This window comes from Crotalus tigris, unplaced genomic scaffold (assembly GCF_016545835.1).
Source record: "Crotalus tigris isolate CLP2741 ecotype Arizona unplaced genomic scaffold, ASM1654583v1 scf7180000017836.1595184, whole genome shotgun sequence".
In the NCBI taxonomy this organism is placed as follows: Eukaryota; Metazoa; Chordata; class Lepidosauria; order Squamata; family Viperidae; genus Crotalus; species Crotalus tigris.
The window spans coordinates 740,763-757,450 of NW_024096663.1; the positions used below are offsets into that span (position 1 = coordinate 740,763).

Below are 16,688 nucleotides of genomic sequence, written 5' to 3' on the forward strand. Positions count from 1 at the left end.
CTGGAGTAGCTGACCACATGTTGCTGGGAGTGGTGGGTTTTTATATCTTCTTGGGTTTTTGTGTTTGGAGTTGTTCCTGTTTCTGTGGCTTTGTATTTCCTGTGTCATGTACTTTGACCTGAGTCTGAGTGTGCCCTTTTTGTATTCTGATGGTGGTGGGTCAATCCTATTATGTCCTGAAGGTCATGTCTTGCTTTCCTGGGGCTGTGGCTGATGGCTATGTCCTGTGTTGGATGGGTGAGGAGAGGTTGCTGGTTCTAATCCTATCACTCTGCTATTGTTAGCTATCTATTTTGCTCCAAGGGATTTCAAAAGATCCTGTCTTGAATGGATTTCTGCAGGCAGTATTTGCTCATGAATGGGGCCTCAGACTTTCTGAATGGGATTATCAAATCTGCATTTCTACAGACCTGGCCTGCTGAGTTTCTGTTTGGGGTTATAAGAAAACCTGGGTCTGCTTTCCTTTGGGGAAATATAATATTCTGCCTTTTTAATATCCCCCAAAATATTTCCTTCTCTGTGGGAGGGGACTGACTTCCTACACTGCAAAAGCTTTCCCAGGTTATCTTCACAAAGCGAAGTGTCTGTGCTTAAGCATTTGGATGCAAAGAAACCAGAAGATTGTGAGTTCTAATACCACTTTAATCATGAAAACCAGCTGATTGACTTTGGGAAAGTCATTCTCTCTCAGCCCAATCTATCTCACGGGATTGTTGTTGTGGGGAAAATAAGAAGAGGAAGGAGCATTATGCATATTTGCCACCTTGCATTATTTTTTAAAATAAGAAAGGCAGTAGATGAATGGATAAATGATACAACCTGGGAAGGCCTTTGAGCCTCCTACAAGATGTAGGAACTCAGTAGAAGAAATAACTCCAGTTTTACCAACTTGTACTCAAATTCAAAATAGATTATTTAAATCCATAAAATCCATATGGCAAGGAATCTGGACGTATTTCTTAAGAAGGAACACACACACACACACACAGAGAGAGAGAGAGAGAGAGAGAGAGAGAGAGACAGACAGACAAATGGGTTGTACTCAATAACATTGCAACCATAAAATAATACCTTTTTAAAACATTATTTATTTTTGTTTTTTAACTGAATGTATATGATCACCCATCTCAGGGAAAGCCTTCAGCAATCCAATAAAACAAATATCTATATAACTAGTGCTTAGAAACACAAGTAAAGCAATAAAAAATGCCAGCAAAATACTGAAACAGTATAGCTAAACTTTAAAACAATATTTGAAAAGCAGCCACAATTCTGCAATTTACCTAAATCTGCTGGAGTGTATAACAATCACATTGGGGGAAAGGATAGGATCAATCTATAGTCCCTGTTTAATCATAAACGGGCTAAACGACAACATATGTACTTAATGTGCTGTCACCTACAATTTGTCAGAGGTTTTTGTTTTATATCATTTAGGAAAATTATTAAGAAAATGTTCTGCTTATATAATACATACTTATTATTCTGAAATTATCATTGTTTTAACATTCAGAGGCACAATACATGTTTTATATTGCAGAAGGAACTACATTTAGTTTCTGCCATTAGGATATCAGCCAACAGCTTGGCAAGATTTTTGACAAAAATCTCTGAAAGCTGTTTCCATTCAAAGCAATCACATTGAGTTCCAAACTGAATTGATAAAGTAATCCTAAAAATCTGTGTTTGGGCCATTCAGTTTATCATTGCAATTAAGTGAGAAGCTAATAGACAGAAGTTGAGAATGAACCATAATCAAACTGCCTATTTCACATATAGGCTAATTAAGTATGCACTGATCCCCATGTGACAGAAATAGCAGAACTTAACCCCAATCATTAGTAATAAGCATCCACTTTCTGGACAAACATTCTAGCCTTCTGCACATGTTCAGTTCTGAACATTTAACAATTAAAAGTACAGTATAGTAGATGTGATAATCTAAATGTAACATATTTTGTTATGTACAGATCTCTTGATTTATGTTAATTGAAAGTTAAGTTTTATAGAAATATGGTACATCCACTGGAATGTATCAAAGTGCATTTATAAACTTTCCTTGTGATGAAAGTTAGCCCAGAAGGAAATATTAAAAAGGGCAGAAAAATATATTTTTCCTCAAAAGGACTTTTTAAAACCAAACTTGGCCCCAAATCTATCTCTCTGCCCCAAGCAAGACTTTAGCCCTGTACAAATGCAGATGTAAAACCATCAGAAAGTTGAAGCCAGAGCAATCAAGAAGACAAAAGAGAAGATCTGCATACCCCACCCAAATTCTAGGAATCAGCCCCATCACCTGGGAAGCAGGATATGATAACAGAATTAAACCACAGATATCAAGGCCTAGACAAACACTCAGAAACAGTCTCAAGGTTCATGCCACAGGAACAGGAAACTATTCCAAACAAAAGGCTAGGGGGGGTATAAAACCTACTGCCCATGTGCTCAATCTCTCTCTGTGCTCTCTGCCCTTCTCTCTCTCTCTCTGCACTTTCCTGAAGAACCATCTTTCTGCAATAAACTGTAACCTTCTTCCCAAAGCAGTCACCATGTTTGCTTATTTATTCCCGGCTTGGATGAACCAGGATGAAGACCTTACTTCTAATAATTTGGCACCCCGAGATGGGACTCCAAGCTAACCTCTCCAATGGACTGAGATTGGTAAGCCCCATCTTGCCGGCAGCAGACCCCCTTGTGTCTGTGGATGGGTTTCCCAGGCCTTGCCCATGTGGAGCTAGGGTAGTAAAGGGAGTTTTGAGAGTTTGAGCTCAAGGGCTGCTTTGGAAAGAAGATGAAGGTGAGTACCTCTAAATTTTAAGTTTAAAGCCCAGGGGAACAAAGAAAATGTGTGTATTTCTGTTTGTGTGAGTGAGAAGACTTCTTTTTCCAATCACAGTTGGATTTTGCTGCTTCTGGTCTTTCCTAGCCGCAGAAAGGATCTGTTTAATTGGCAGAACCTGGACAGCATGGGGGTTGGCCAGAGCATAGAACCTTTTGTTAGGGAAAACGGAGAGAATGTGTGAAAATGAAATGGAATGAGTGAATGAAATAATTGGATTTGGGCAACTAGCTGGTAAGGCCCTGTAAGCAAAGCAGAGTTAGGAAAGAAGTCTCGCAAGGAGACTTCGACTGTGTAGTGCCCTTTAGGTTAGGAAAGAAGTCTCACAGGGAGACTTCGACTGTTAGGAAAGAAGTCTCACAAGGAGACTTCGACTGTGTAGTGTATAGAAAAAAATAGACTTTGCTTAGGGCCTTGCTGGGAAACTAATTTGGCTAAATAAAGGTACTTAAAAGGGAAAATAAGAAATAGTGATTCTCTCTCTCTCTATCTCTTCTCTATGCAAACACGTGGTATGTTTAAAATATGTGCCTTCCCTAACTTGAGTTATCTGAAATTTATGCTGGGAATGACTAGGATGTGTAAAACTAAGACTTCTGTTCTCTTGTATTTGTGTATATATGTTTGTCAAAGTCTGTGTGTGAGAGGTAAATGTGACTGTTAACTGTTTCAAATCCAAAGGAAAAAGAATTTTAAATTCTGCTAGAAATTCTGCTTAAAATAAGCCACAAAAAGGAAATACCTCACTCTGTTTGTCTGGCCAACAAACAGAGTGAAGAAAAAGAATTGTGTTTGTTTGTTTGTTTGTTTTCCTCTTTCTCTGTGTAAGCTCAAGAACAGCCTTAAGTTACCAGGAGGGATTGTTTTAAGTTTATCTGTTGGAAAAGTTTCACTTGCATTTACTGTATGTGTTTTATCTATCCTTTCCCTGAAAAATGTGTGTCTATCTACAAGAGCCTTTTGAAGCTCAAGTCTGCTTGTGTGGGGAAATAATTTCCTTAAGTTACTTTTCGTATCCTATCACTTATTGGTGATGCTACTATGAAACTTTTCTTATCCCAAATATATAAGCATTTCTCAATCTCTAAAACGATGTGGTCTATTTTAGAATAAATGTTCTCCTACCCTTGGCAAGTTGCACATCTTAAAATATTAGGCTTTTAAAATTATTTGGAGTTTTCAGCATTCTCAAACTGTCTGCAAGCTACCCCCCTCCCAATTTTTTTTCCTGCCCTTTGTTCTCCATCCTTTTGTCTGCCTCTCCTGGTAGAGTCCACCCAGAAAGCGGGGGGAGACCTTGTTCTTGTATCTTTCAGCCCTGAAACCCTCTCCCAAGCCTTTGGAAGCAGAACACACAGACCCAGATGCTGCCTCCATCCGTTTGAGCCATGGAATTGAGTTTTGAATCCAGCCATCCACTAAAAAGCCACCATGCAATCTGAGTGGAACATCTTCCCAAGTCCTACCATTTCCCCAGATGCCTGAGAGAGCTGCAGAAGGAAGGATTCCTGGTGCCATGTGAAGCCTCATAAGAGAAAATTAAGACTGTGGGGGGAGGGTGGAAACTCATTGTAAACTTTTCTTTCTTGCCCCATTTGTATTGTAACAAGCAAGCTGAATGTATTAGTGGAGAGATGGCACTTGGGAATAAGTGGTAGAACAAGTACTGAACACCTTGGACTTCTATCTGGTGGGAGGGAAAACTTTTCCAGAATGTTTGTATTGCCTGTTTTGTAGAAATAGCTGCACATGCACACATACACCATTCACACCATTCAGAGTCTATCCCCTCAACCTACCTTCAGTAAAGTTCCCCCCAGGCTGATTTTTGCTCTATTGCACCAAAGCTTTGTGGGACCAACTTCCAACAGATTCCAAGGGGGAGGGAACCAAGCCCACTCAGGTGATTTGCAATTCATATGCCCTGACTAAGGAAGCAACAGGAAAAATCCCAAATTTCAGCCCTGAATATCTTGCACTGTTGGGCTCAGATTGGGATTCCTAGAGCTCAGTATGTGCAATTTAAAGAAAAATTTAATAGCCTGGCATATTGGACATTACAAACCTGGATTAAGAGCTAAGGCAGGAAACAACCCCTGAAAACGGGCAGCCTTGTACTGAGGAAAACCATGGCTGTGAAGAATTTTTGGGGGTATGCAAACCTGACTGGAAGCTAAAGGTGATATCCAACATTTGAAAATGATTGGCACAGAATATTGGACACTATAAATTTATTTTCCACCTAACAAAATTTTGCCCTGACTTTTAGAACTATATGGGTGCAAGCTCCCCTTTTGGGAGCCACTAAAGGGATCTTTTTCTGCTGCCTCCATTAATGTCTTATTTTTCTTTTTTCTTTTTTCTTTTGCTTAACAGTTCAAAAGCTTGTCTACCAAGTCTCCCTGACCAGATCAATTTTAATGTTGTGCCAATAAGTGTGTCATAAATACACACTTAAGGCACAAAGCGGGGGATTGATGAAAGTTAGCCCAGAAGGAAATATTAAAAAGGGCAGAAAAATATATTTTTCCTCAAAAGGACTTTTTAAAACCAAACTTGGCCCCAAATCTATCTCTCTGCCCCAAGCAAGACTTTAGCCCTGTACAAATGCAGATGTAAAACCATCAGAAAGTTGAAGCCAGAGCAATCAAGAAGACAAAAGAGAAGATCTGCATACCCCACCCAAACTCTAGGAGTCAGCCCCATCACCTGGGAAGCAGGATATGATAACAGAATTAAACCACAGATATTAAGGCCTAGACAAACACTCAGAAACAGTCTCAAGGTTCATGCCACAGGAACAGGAAACTATTCCAAACAAAAGGCTAGGGGGGGTATAAAACCTACTGCCCATGTGCTCAATCTCTCTCTGTGCTCTCTGCCCTTCTCTCTCCTCTGCACTTTCCTGAAGAACCATCTTTCTGCAATAAACTGTAACCTTCTTCCCAAAGCAGTCACCATGTTTGCTTATTTATTCCCGGCTTGGATGAACCAGGATGAAGACCTTACTTCTAACAATTGCAACTAGGAACTTTAATAAGATAAATTTGTAGAATTTATTTATTCATTAATTCATTTAATGTACATGGTTCAACATGCATTTCAATCAGTTCCAATTAAAACCTAACATCAGACTTCTCAGTGCAGAGGAATAGCCATCTATTCAGCAATCTAAACTTTTAAACCTTGAATAGACAAGCTTGTTTATCTGCAAATGAAATCTTAAAAAGAAATAGAAATACTTATTCAGCTTACGCATCCATAGGAAAAATTTAAAATGATCTATTTAAAATAAATAGCTCTAAATATTCCTCCCAAATAAATTATAATTTCTAAAACATTCATATTCAACAATTTTGCTCATTCCATACATAACACTAATTAATACCTGGTGATGTTCTTTTCATAAATTAATATTAGAACCTGTGGAGAAACATTTATTTTCCCAGAAAGTTATCAAATATTGAAACGAGCTAAGCCTGAAAGTTAATAATAATCATTATTACAGAAACCCTTGGCACAGAATCAGAAATGGTAGAAGAGTGAATGTTTTGCCAATCGTATTTGCTCAATAATTTCAAGATTCCTTGGAAATCAATGATCAGATAGTAATAAAATTAGTTCCACAAATAACAACTATTAGGGAGTAAAAATTATATAGTACGTAATAGCATACTTACAGAATATTTTATAAATGATAATAAATGTTGTAAAATAATACTGAAATAGAACAAAAAATAGTCTTACCTTCTTCTGATCTTCCAGCTTGTGACTGAATGGATTTCTTCCATGCCTACTCATTTCTGAAGATAAATCCATAACATCCAATCCTTCCCCCAAAATGGAATTGATAGCAGACTAATCCACAATGTGAGGTTTCCAGGCACAAAGACACACTGCTATATCCATCACACAACTTTGTGAAAATTTGCTGCCTTGAAGAGGTAACTTAAAATTCCATGGATTGAATAGATGAAATAAATTTCACAATTCTCTCTCTGGATCTTCTGAATCAACATATCGTCTTTAAAAACAGATACATCCAAAGGGAAGTGAATATTCACACCTTTAATTCCAATTTATCTGTTTCTTCCTATACAAAATTTCATTTTTGAAAGTTACAATTTTGCTGGTGAACCTATTGGGAAAGAAACAAATATTATAATTAATGGATTATATCTTACATGTTAAAGCTTAAGTGTATATTGTATTGTATTGTATTGTATTGTATTGTATTGTATTGTATTATATTATTCAAATTGTATTTCAATTTGAAAAATACTTTTGTAAGTGCAATTATCATATGATATGATAACAATGGGTCCTTATTCAAGTATTAACCTTATCCAGACAATTATCTTTTTGAGATTAGCCAAGGCTGGCAAGGTGCTGTTATGTAAATCTAGTACTGCCTCAGTTACATCTAAAACCAACAGAATGTTAAATTTCTAGAAAAAAATAAATTTATATTGCATATAAAGCATCTCCTCACAAGTTAGGCATGTTCCTCTGTAAAGTTTATAGTGCTTTTATCATCAGATAAATTCTGATACCAAGCAGAAATTGATTCCTAGAAAAGTACAGTGAAAGAGAGACCATTGGACAGAAAATAAAACAACATGCATTCATCAAAATGGTACTTAGGTATAGATAGTGGTATCACCACTATCATGGCTAATTTGCCTAAAAGTCAAAACAGTAACAAACAGATGAATAGTTATACAAAGACTGTACTTTATTACAGTAACATAACAAATTAATTATTTTGTTATTATTATGTTACCTGACTCCATTGACTCTGGGTGGTTTACAAAATATTAAAATATTTATTTATTTTTTTATTTTTATTAGATTTAATTGCCACCTGTCACATATCAAAAGGACTCTTAAATTAAAAGCAATTTAAAGCAAGAAAACAACATGGCAAAGCAACAAAGCAAATGGCAGACATAACAAAACCAAATTGGCACAAAGAAAAAAAGAAGGGGTTTCAAATCCGTTTCAATTAAAACAATAATTTAATAAAAATAATAAAATAGGTAACAAAACTAACAACAATCAAAATATCTGGGAATTATTCTCAGGTATGAATTAGAAGTCTTGTTAAATTGCATAGAATAATGAAAAACCATTCAATTAAAAAAACTTAGCTTTAATGCTATTTTTATACATTTTAATTGAATAATCTTAACAAAATATGGCATTTCTTCTGTAGAAGTATAGTAACAAAATAATTTTTAAACATGATCATTATTCATTCTTCTTTGGACTATTGCTTTGCATATAATAAGATTTAAAATGGAGTAGCATTCTTTAAATCAAACAGCCACCAAAAATGGCTGTGATCTGAAGCTAAATGGCACAAGACCAGAATGTTTTGCTCTAATATTATTTACAATTTTATATTATTAGGAGCAATCAATTGACTTGTTCACATAAAGCTTGTGGGTAAGAAAAGGTATAAGTTAGGTTAGTAGTCTTAATTATATTCATGCCAAATGCAGTATTCTCTGCTATTTGTAATGGCTATAGTAACCACATTTGGCACATTTTTCATCACACCAAATTTATTCATGTCACTCTGTGCAAGCTAAGGTTTTTAATCCAGATACTTCTTTGCAAACCAGCATACTGTTACTAAATTGGCAAACCTGCAGTGTACTGACACACAAGAAGTAAAAAAAAAACTGTGAAAATAGAATGATTTCAAAAGAGAAAAGTTTATATGAAAACATATTAGAAGACAAATGAATCTACTAATAGAAGATCTGGAAGCTGCTTGGAACAAAGAGATAATTATAATGTTACAGAGCACCACCAAAATTTAGTGATTTAATGGATATAAAGATGTGGGTGAAGAGGGCTAATAAATAGCCTCTAACAAAGTGGATGGAATTAAAAAATAAATAAAAGGAATGAAATAATTTGGCATGAATCTCAAATGAAAGAATTCTAGAAGAAGTATTTTAGAGATGGCTATGGAAATTATAGTGATATATTGAAGAGTAAAAGTGAAACAAATACTATAAGCTTAAGTGTCCCCAAAAAAAATTATGAAAAGAGAGTCATGAATGTTACAAAAATATTGAAAAATAGTACTTAGATGTAGATGTAGTAACTAAAGAACTGTTAACATGCAGGTACAGTTTGTTTATGCAATGACTATGTGACTCATTTAATGTGTATGTGGCCTGTTCAATACGCTGTGCAAAATAAAAGAGGAGGTGGAGCTGCTCTCTATATAAGAAATAATTACATCTCTACAGAAATAGAGCACAACAATGATGAAAAGTGTCTTGAATGCATTCAATATAAAAAGGGGGGGGATGATATTGCCATAGGTGTAAATTATAGGCCACCCAACCAAACACAGGAAATAGATTAACTTTTTGCTAGTCACCTAACTAAGGTATGTAGGAAGCACATCACAATAGTAATGGGGGATTTTAATTACCCTGACATCAACCGGGAGGCAAACTCTGCACCAAGTGGAAGATCAAACAGATTCCCAACAAAACTTGCACACAACTTTGTCTCCCAAAAAGTAGAGAAAGGAACTAGGGGATTAGCCATATTGGATCTAATCCTCACTAACAGATGAAATGATGGAAGGTATTGAAGCCACAGGAACCTTGGGGAGAAGTGTTCATGCAATATTGGAATTCAACATTATGGAAGCACAAGCAATAGAACACAGTCAAACTAGAGTCTTGGATTTTAAGAGAGCTAATTTCAATAAACTTAGAGAGAGCTTGGGAAGAATTGCATGGACGAGAATCCTCAAGGGGAAAACAACTCAAGAAGCTTGGGAAATTTTGAAAAGTGAGATAATAAAAGCCCAGTCTAGCAAAATACCAACAAAGAAGAAAAATAACAGCTCTCAAAAGAAACCAGCATGACTGCATAAAGAACTCTCTGATAAATTGAAAGATAAAAAGGACAAGTATAAAAAGTGGAAAAAGGGGCACATAACTAAAGCAGAATATCAGCAAATAGTTCAAGCCTGCAAAGATGAAGTGAGGAAAGTTAAGGCTCAAAATGAACTAAGGCTTGTGACCAAAGTCAAAAATAATGAAAAAAAGCTTCTTTCAACATGTAAAAAACAAGAAAAAAGTGAAGGACATGATTGGTACATTAGTGGGGGAAAGTGGCAAGAAGATGACAAGCAACAGGGAGAAAGCAGAACTATTTAACTCATTTTTTGCATCTGTCTTTACAGAAAGGGAAAAAACAGTACAACTTATCAAAAACAGATTAGAAACACAAGTTAAGATAGGCAAGAAAATGGTAAGTGAGCACCTATCCAGGCTAGATGAGTTCAAATCACCAGGACCAGATGGATTACACCCCAAGGTTCTCAAGGAACTGGAAGATGTGATCTCAGAACCATTGAACTATATTTTTCAAAGATCCTGGAGCACTGGGGAACTACCAGAGGACTGGAAAAGAGCTGATGTAGTTCCCATCTTCAAAAAAGGGGAAAAAATGGATCCAGGAAATTATAGACCCATCAGCCTGACCTCAATACCTGGGAAGATTATGGAAAAGATAATTAAACAACAAATCAGCGAACACCTAGAGGCAAACAAAGTCATTACTAAAAGCCAACATGGGTTTATCAGAAACAGATCACGCCAAACAAACCTTATTGCATTCTTTGACCAAGTGACAAAATTCGTGGATCAGAGGAATGCTGTGGATATAATTTACTTGGACTTCAGTAAGAATTTGATAAAGTAGATCACAATCTACTACTTGATAAGATAGAAAAATGTGGATTAGACAGCATCACCACCAGATGGATTCGTAGGTGGCTGACCGGCCATACCCAGCGTGTAGTCCTCAATGGAACTGCATCTACATGGAGGGAAGTGTGTAGTGGGATGCCCCAGGGCTTTTTTCTAGGCCCAGTGCTCTTCAACATCTTCATCAATGATTTGGACGAGGGGATAGATGGGGAACTCATCAAATTTGTAGACGACACCAAGCTGGCAGGAATAGGCAACACTCCAGAAGATAGGCTTAAGATACAGGAGGATCTAGACAGACTTGAACACTGGGCACTATCTAACAAAATGAAATTCAATGGTGAAAAAAGTAAGGTTCTACATTTAGGCAAGAAAAACCAAATGTACAGGTATAGTATAGGGGGTACCTTGCTCAATAGTAGCAACTGTGAGAGGGATCTCAGAGTCCTAGTGAACAATCACTTAGATATGAGCCAGCAATGTGCGCAGCTGTCAAAAAAGCCAACAAAGTATTAGGCTGCATTAACAGAGGGATAGAATCAAGATCACGTGAAGTATTAATACCACTTTACAATGCCTTGGTAAGGCCACACTTGAAATACTGCATCCAGTTTTGGTCACCATGATATAAAAAAATGTTGAGACTCTAGAAAGAGTACAGAGAAGAGCAACAAAGATGATTAGAGGACTGGAGGCTAAAACCTATAAGGAACGATTGCTGGAATTGGGTATGTCTAGTTTAATGAAGAGAAGGACAGGGGGGACATGATAGCAGTGTTCCAAAATCTCAGGGTCTGCCACAAAGAAGAGGGAGTCAAGCTATTCTCCAAAGCACCTGAAGGCAGGACAAGAAGCAACGGATGGAAACTAATCAAGGAGAGAAGCAACCTAGAACTAAGGAGAAACTTCCTAACAGTTAGAAAAATTAACCAGTGGAACAACCTGCCTCCAGAAGTGGTGAATGCTCCAACATTGGAAGTTTTTAAAAAGAGACTGGAGAGCCATTTGTCTGAAATAGTATTGGGTTTCCTGCCTGAGCAGGGGTTTGGCCTAGATGACCTCCAACGTCCCTTCCAACTTATTATTGTTATTGTTATATAATGTGTGTATGCATGTGTGTTTGCAGGCACATGGTATTTATTTGTATAGAAGTGTGATTGGAAAGATTTCATCTGAAATATTTTGATTTATTCAGTCTCTGGGAAAATATCAGCATGGACCCAAACTAAAGATAGTCATCGAAGTAGTAGACAGTTTTCAAAACCTGAACTATTTCTCTAAATGAAATGACGTGATGTTACTCAAATAGACAGTACCAAGATGCATAAGAAGAGTAGCAATCTATGACTCTTGATGTAAATTATAAAAGCGGTTGGGCATAATCAGATAAATTAATATGACTGGTGGATTTTCTACTTTAATTCTTATGAAACAGCTTCAGCTGGGAAGGTGTAAATGGGTATGAATAAATGAATGAATATATCTTTTGGTTTAGAAAGTGAATAACTATAGATGTTAACTTACATTCATTTCTAGTGACACAAGTCTCTGAACAAATAAAAGTAGATCTGTAAACACCATTGGAATCATCAGCAATTCATTGGCTGTAAAAGATCTTCAAATATAACCATTTCATATATAGTCACTTTCAGTTTTATCCTACTAGATGCTTTAGGCAACATGATAAATTTTGACGAATGCTGGGACATGTAGTTGTCCGTTCACATAAAATAGATTTGGCACAAAAGCAGGTAAGGCAAGATGAGACTGATTGCATTAATCCAAGTCCTTTTATTTAGATGTCCCTCTGAGCAGGACTTTGTCTATTGCCACTAAACTTATTATCTAATGTGATTTACTTATCTTTCAATGCAATTAGACTTTTATTTCCCTGATTATTAACCTTTGCCTGATTTACAGTAGCTTTATATTGCTTTGCATCTCAATTAACCGGTAGAATTGCATTCAGATATATCTTGCTGACCATATTCAGAATGATTGTTGTTACAGAATAAACCAACCATTAGAATTAATAAATGCCATTAATATATTATCCCTAAAATGAAATGATTAAAAGCAATATATTTTATAAACATAACAACACTTGATATATTTCACAGAGTGTAGTAATCCATCACTGACATAATATATTTGGTTAGGATTACCATATGTGGATTGCAAATCCAGATGATCACTCAGTGACAACAGAGATAGATAAGGCAGAGCCCCTTTGACACTTTACAGATGTTTGAGACTTATATGACAAACATATCAAAGCGTCATATGTAAAATTAGCAGCAAATAGCAAAACCATTTTGGATAGATATATTTCCCATACATGAGACATGATATTCAAATAGTTGTGAATTGCCAATTCCCTCTGCTAAAATAGATTAAGGAATTATGATTGCTTTATATTGTTTAAACATTAAAATATGATAAAAAATAAAACAATTCTATAAAATTTAATTTTTCTAAAACTTTTACTCTAGCTTCTGACCAGTTTTGAAGAGAAGAGTATTAAATGCTTCAATATATCTGAATATATAGACTCAAACAAGATTATACACAGTGAGAACAATAAAACAGTGGAATTGTTTGCTTCAGAAGTTGTGGGTATCCAATCACTTTAGGAAGAGACTGGACAGCCATTTGTCTGAAATGGTGATAGGGTCTCCTGCTCAAGCAGGGAGTTAGACTAAATGACCTCCAAGGTCCTTTCCAATTCTGTTATTCTGTGTCAGGGCTTTTCAACCAGTGGTGCGGGTACCACCTGTGGTACATTGGCACCTGGCAGGTGGTACGCGACCATCATAGAAAAGTGATAGCAGGGGAGGGGAATGAGCTGAACCAGTGGCAGCACTACACAAGTCTGAGCGAGAGATGGCTAGAGCTGCAGGGCTGTCAGAGCTCAGTGGAAGCGCCAGGATCAGGGCCACTTTCCAGCTGATTGGCACTTCGGGGCTGTCAGGGCTCAATGGAAGCGCCAGGATTAGCGCCAGGCTCCAGCTGGAGCTCGGTGCTGATCCTGGCACTTCTGCTGAGCCCAGAAGAAGTGCCAATTAGCTGGAATGTTGCATTATCTCCAGGAGCTTTACATTTAGATACTTGGCAACTGATTCATATTTATGACGGTCACAGTGTCCCAGGGTCATGTGAAGTGACCAAAACCTGCTGCAACCACCCAGCAGATGGGGAAAATAAAAATCAAACATCCCCCACCCCATCCCCGCTGCCAATCCTCAACAGAAATGCTCACAACAATGAAAACCTTGGACAAAAGGAAGAGCACTGCCAGGTGGGCAGGCAGGTGTCTTGCTCGGCTGTGGCTTGGGGGGAACTTTTTCAGTATCATTGTAACTTCGAACAGTCACTAAGTGAACTGTTGTAAGTCGAGGACTACCTGTACTTTATCACTTTTTTCCTTTTTGGGGGGGGTCATCAAGTTTTTGATACCTTGCTAGGTGACTGGTGGCACTCAGATATTGCCATAGCCTAAAAGTGGTAAAATGGGTGAAAAGGTTGAAAAGCCCTGTTTTATGTTATATGTATCAGATCATGACTACAAAAAACTGGACTAGAACTAAAGACAATAAAGAGACTTTCTATATCTCTTTGTTGCATCTACTGGTCATCTGAACTTTTATACTGCAGATATAGTAGGCTTAAGCAAGATGTAGATATCAATCCTGTGATACTTTGGTACTAACATTTTAAAAAGCAAATTGAATACCCTTTGTGCTCCCCTGCTAATATTATGTTCACAACTTTTTTTTCATGTCTCTCTCAAACATGATTTTAAAGTCACCCTGAGCTTGAAAGGAATGAATAGATGCAGTGCATTTAACCAATGTCTAAAAATGTCTTAAAATTAAGGGAAAAGCCCTCTTGATGTATAACTCCAAGTCTCATTTTGCCAGAATGAATAGTCAAAGCTGAGAGAACAGGCCTTCCAGATATTATGGTGACATGTGTCAACTTCATGGCAAAAATGGGGAAGGAAAGTCTGGACTATGTTTGTCAACAATATAAAGACTGAACGGCAGTAGTTAGAAAGAGTTTGTAGTTAGGACTATTAAATAAAAAATGGTAGAGGAAGAAACAAGGTTATGGAACTAAAAGTCTGAAGAGATCAAAATATAATCATTTATGTATAACCCACCCACTGTTAATTCTTTTTTGTTTGTGCTCTGTACTTTGCTCAGAGATAACTTTAAAGCTGACCACGGAAAAAAAAAAAGCTTAGTTGTAACTTTAAATGCTTTTGCTGTAGCCTGAAATGTATCACTGCAAATGTATCCACTCAAGGAGAAAGATCTGGGCTGCCTGCCAGTAATTGTGTATTTGAAGCATAAGCCTTGTAACAAGCTGTTACTGAACTAACCTGATAGATAAAGAAAACAGGTATTCAGGCAAAAAAGAAATCTTTTAGCCTATTACCGTGAGAAAGTACATTAGCTATAAAGGCGGAAATTATTAGTGGGTGTTTTTCTCTTCTGTCTCTCTGCGTTAGAGACAAGAGTTTAGAAAACACCTGGTTTTGGCTTTGATCAAAGAATAAGGCGGTTTCTTTTTCAGTAGCCTCCTGTTCAGAGTCTCATTGGAATTTATTAGGATTCTGAGCTGAAAAACCTTACAAGTGCAAATTCTACCCTACTTTTCATCTCTCCAGAGAATTCAAAATAGTTTCACAGCATTATTTACTGTATAATGAACTTTTTGAGGCTGAAGTAGTTTTTACCAAATAAATATAAATTTTATATTCAAATAACAAGTAACGTTTTCCAGGAGTGATGATCAGTTCCAGGTCATATGGATACAAACATGGAAAAAGTATGGAAGTGTTTCATTTTGTATCAGTAAATCAAATTTAAGTTTTCTTCTCTTTTAACTGTAATTTTAGTTCCTTCTGGTTCCCTTTACTATCCAATTTCCAAAGTCTCATCCTATCATGTTTTTAAGAGAATTGAAAACAAAAGCATTTTCCCAAAAAATTGTACTGCTCCAAAAACAAAGTTTTAATCACCCTTTTGTGTTTATTCCAACAAAATTTTTAAGTCCTTAAAGTTTTATTTAAAAGTTATTTTACCAAGGATTCAAATAAACCCACCTGGTCCTGTTAAACCTGACATTATAATTCTAAATTATAATTATAAAATAGTTATTATCATTCCCGTTATTCTCTGTAGTAAAGAGAGAGAAGCATGATTTTTGGTCTGTTTTAAAAGTTCACAAACTGAGAGTCATAATTATATATCTTAGTGCCACTCTCCTATAATAATTACTTCTAAAGCTATCCAGACAATATAAAGTCCAATAGATTTTTAAGACATACTTGTAACTTTACCAATGTGAATTAACAGCAAATTGTTTATTCAAATTAACTTTTCTAGTCTTCATGCATAAAACTCTGTTAGGTTTTAAGAAGAAATATAAATGTTTTGAAAATTTCTGCCAAAATGAATACGGGTTTAATTTAGGGGTACAGTTACTCATGAGATATGGAATTATTAGAATGATGCCAAGACTTGAGGTCAACGCTGATTCTGGGCTGGAGATTGATGAACATCTTGTGTAGTTGGTTGTCTACTCTGAAAAGAGACATCTGCAGGAGGGCACTACTACTACTACTACAAAGAGCCATGGGAGCACAGTGGTTAGAATGCAGTATTGCAGGCTCACTGCTCATTGCAAGAAGTTTGATTTTGATCTTCTGAGATTGGTAAAGTGAGGACCCAGATTGTTGGGGACAAATCTGCTGATTCCTTAAACTGCTTAGAGAGGGCTGTAAAGCACTGTGAAGCAGTATATAAGTCTAAGTTCTACTGCTATTGCTATTTATGTTCTTTTAAATTAAACATAGTTAATTAAATATCTCTTTTTTTCTTGATCTGGAAAAACAGTCCAATCAATTTTTCATATTTATTCAATGAATTGAATTATAATAGCCTAATTCTTTAATCCCAAACCACTTTGACTACCTTGCAGATTGCCTTAGCCTATTGGTCGGCAAATCAGTTATTTTTTTCCTCAATGCATCTGATAGCATAATATTCTAAAAGATGAAATTCATTAGGCATCCTTACTTGTTATTAAAGTAC

The 16,688-nt window shown here is 36.4% G+C and overlaps 1 protein-coding gene across 6 annotated transcripts in view; it reads right to left on the reverse strand.

The window, feature by feature from the left end:
* Positions 1-16,688, reverse strand: part of NAV3 (neuron navigator 3) — a 688,216-nt gene that overhangs the window by 520,058 nt on the left and 151,470 nt on the right. For all 6 annotated transcript variants that reach the window (XM_039343281.1, XM_039343283.1, XM_039343282.1 and 3 more), the window contains exon 2: positions 6,587-6,977. In XM_039343281.1, the coding sequence (XP_039199215.1) occupies positions 6,587-6,658 (72 nt within the window). In that variant the 5' untranslated portion in view covers positions 6,659-6,977. The remainder of the gene's footprint in view (positions 1-6,586; positions 6,978-16,688) is intronic.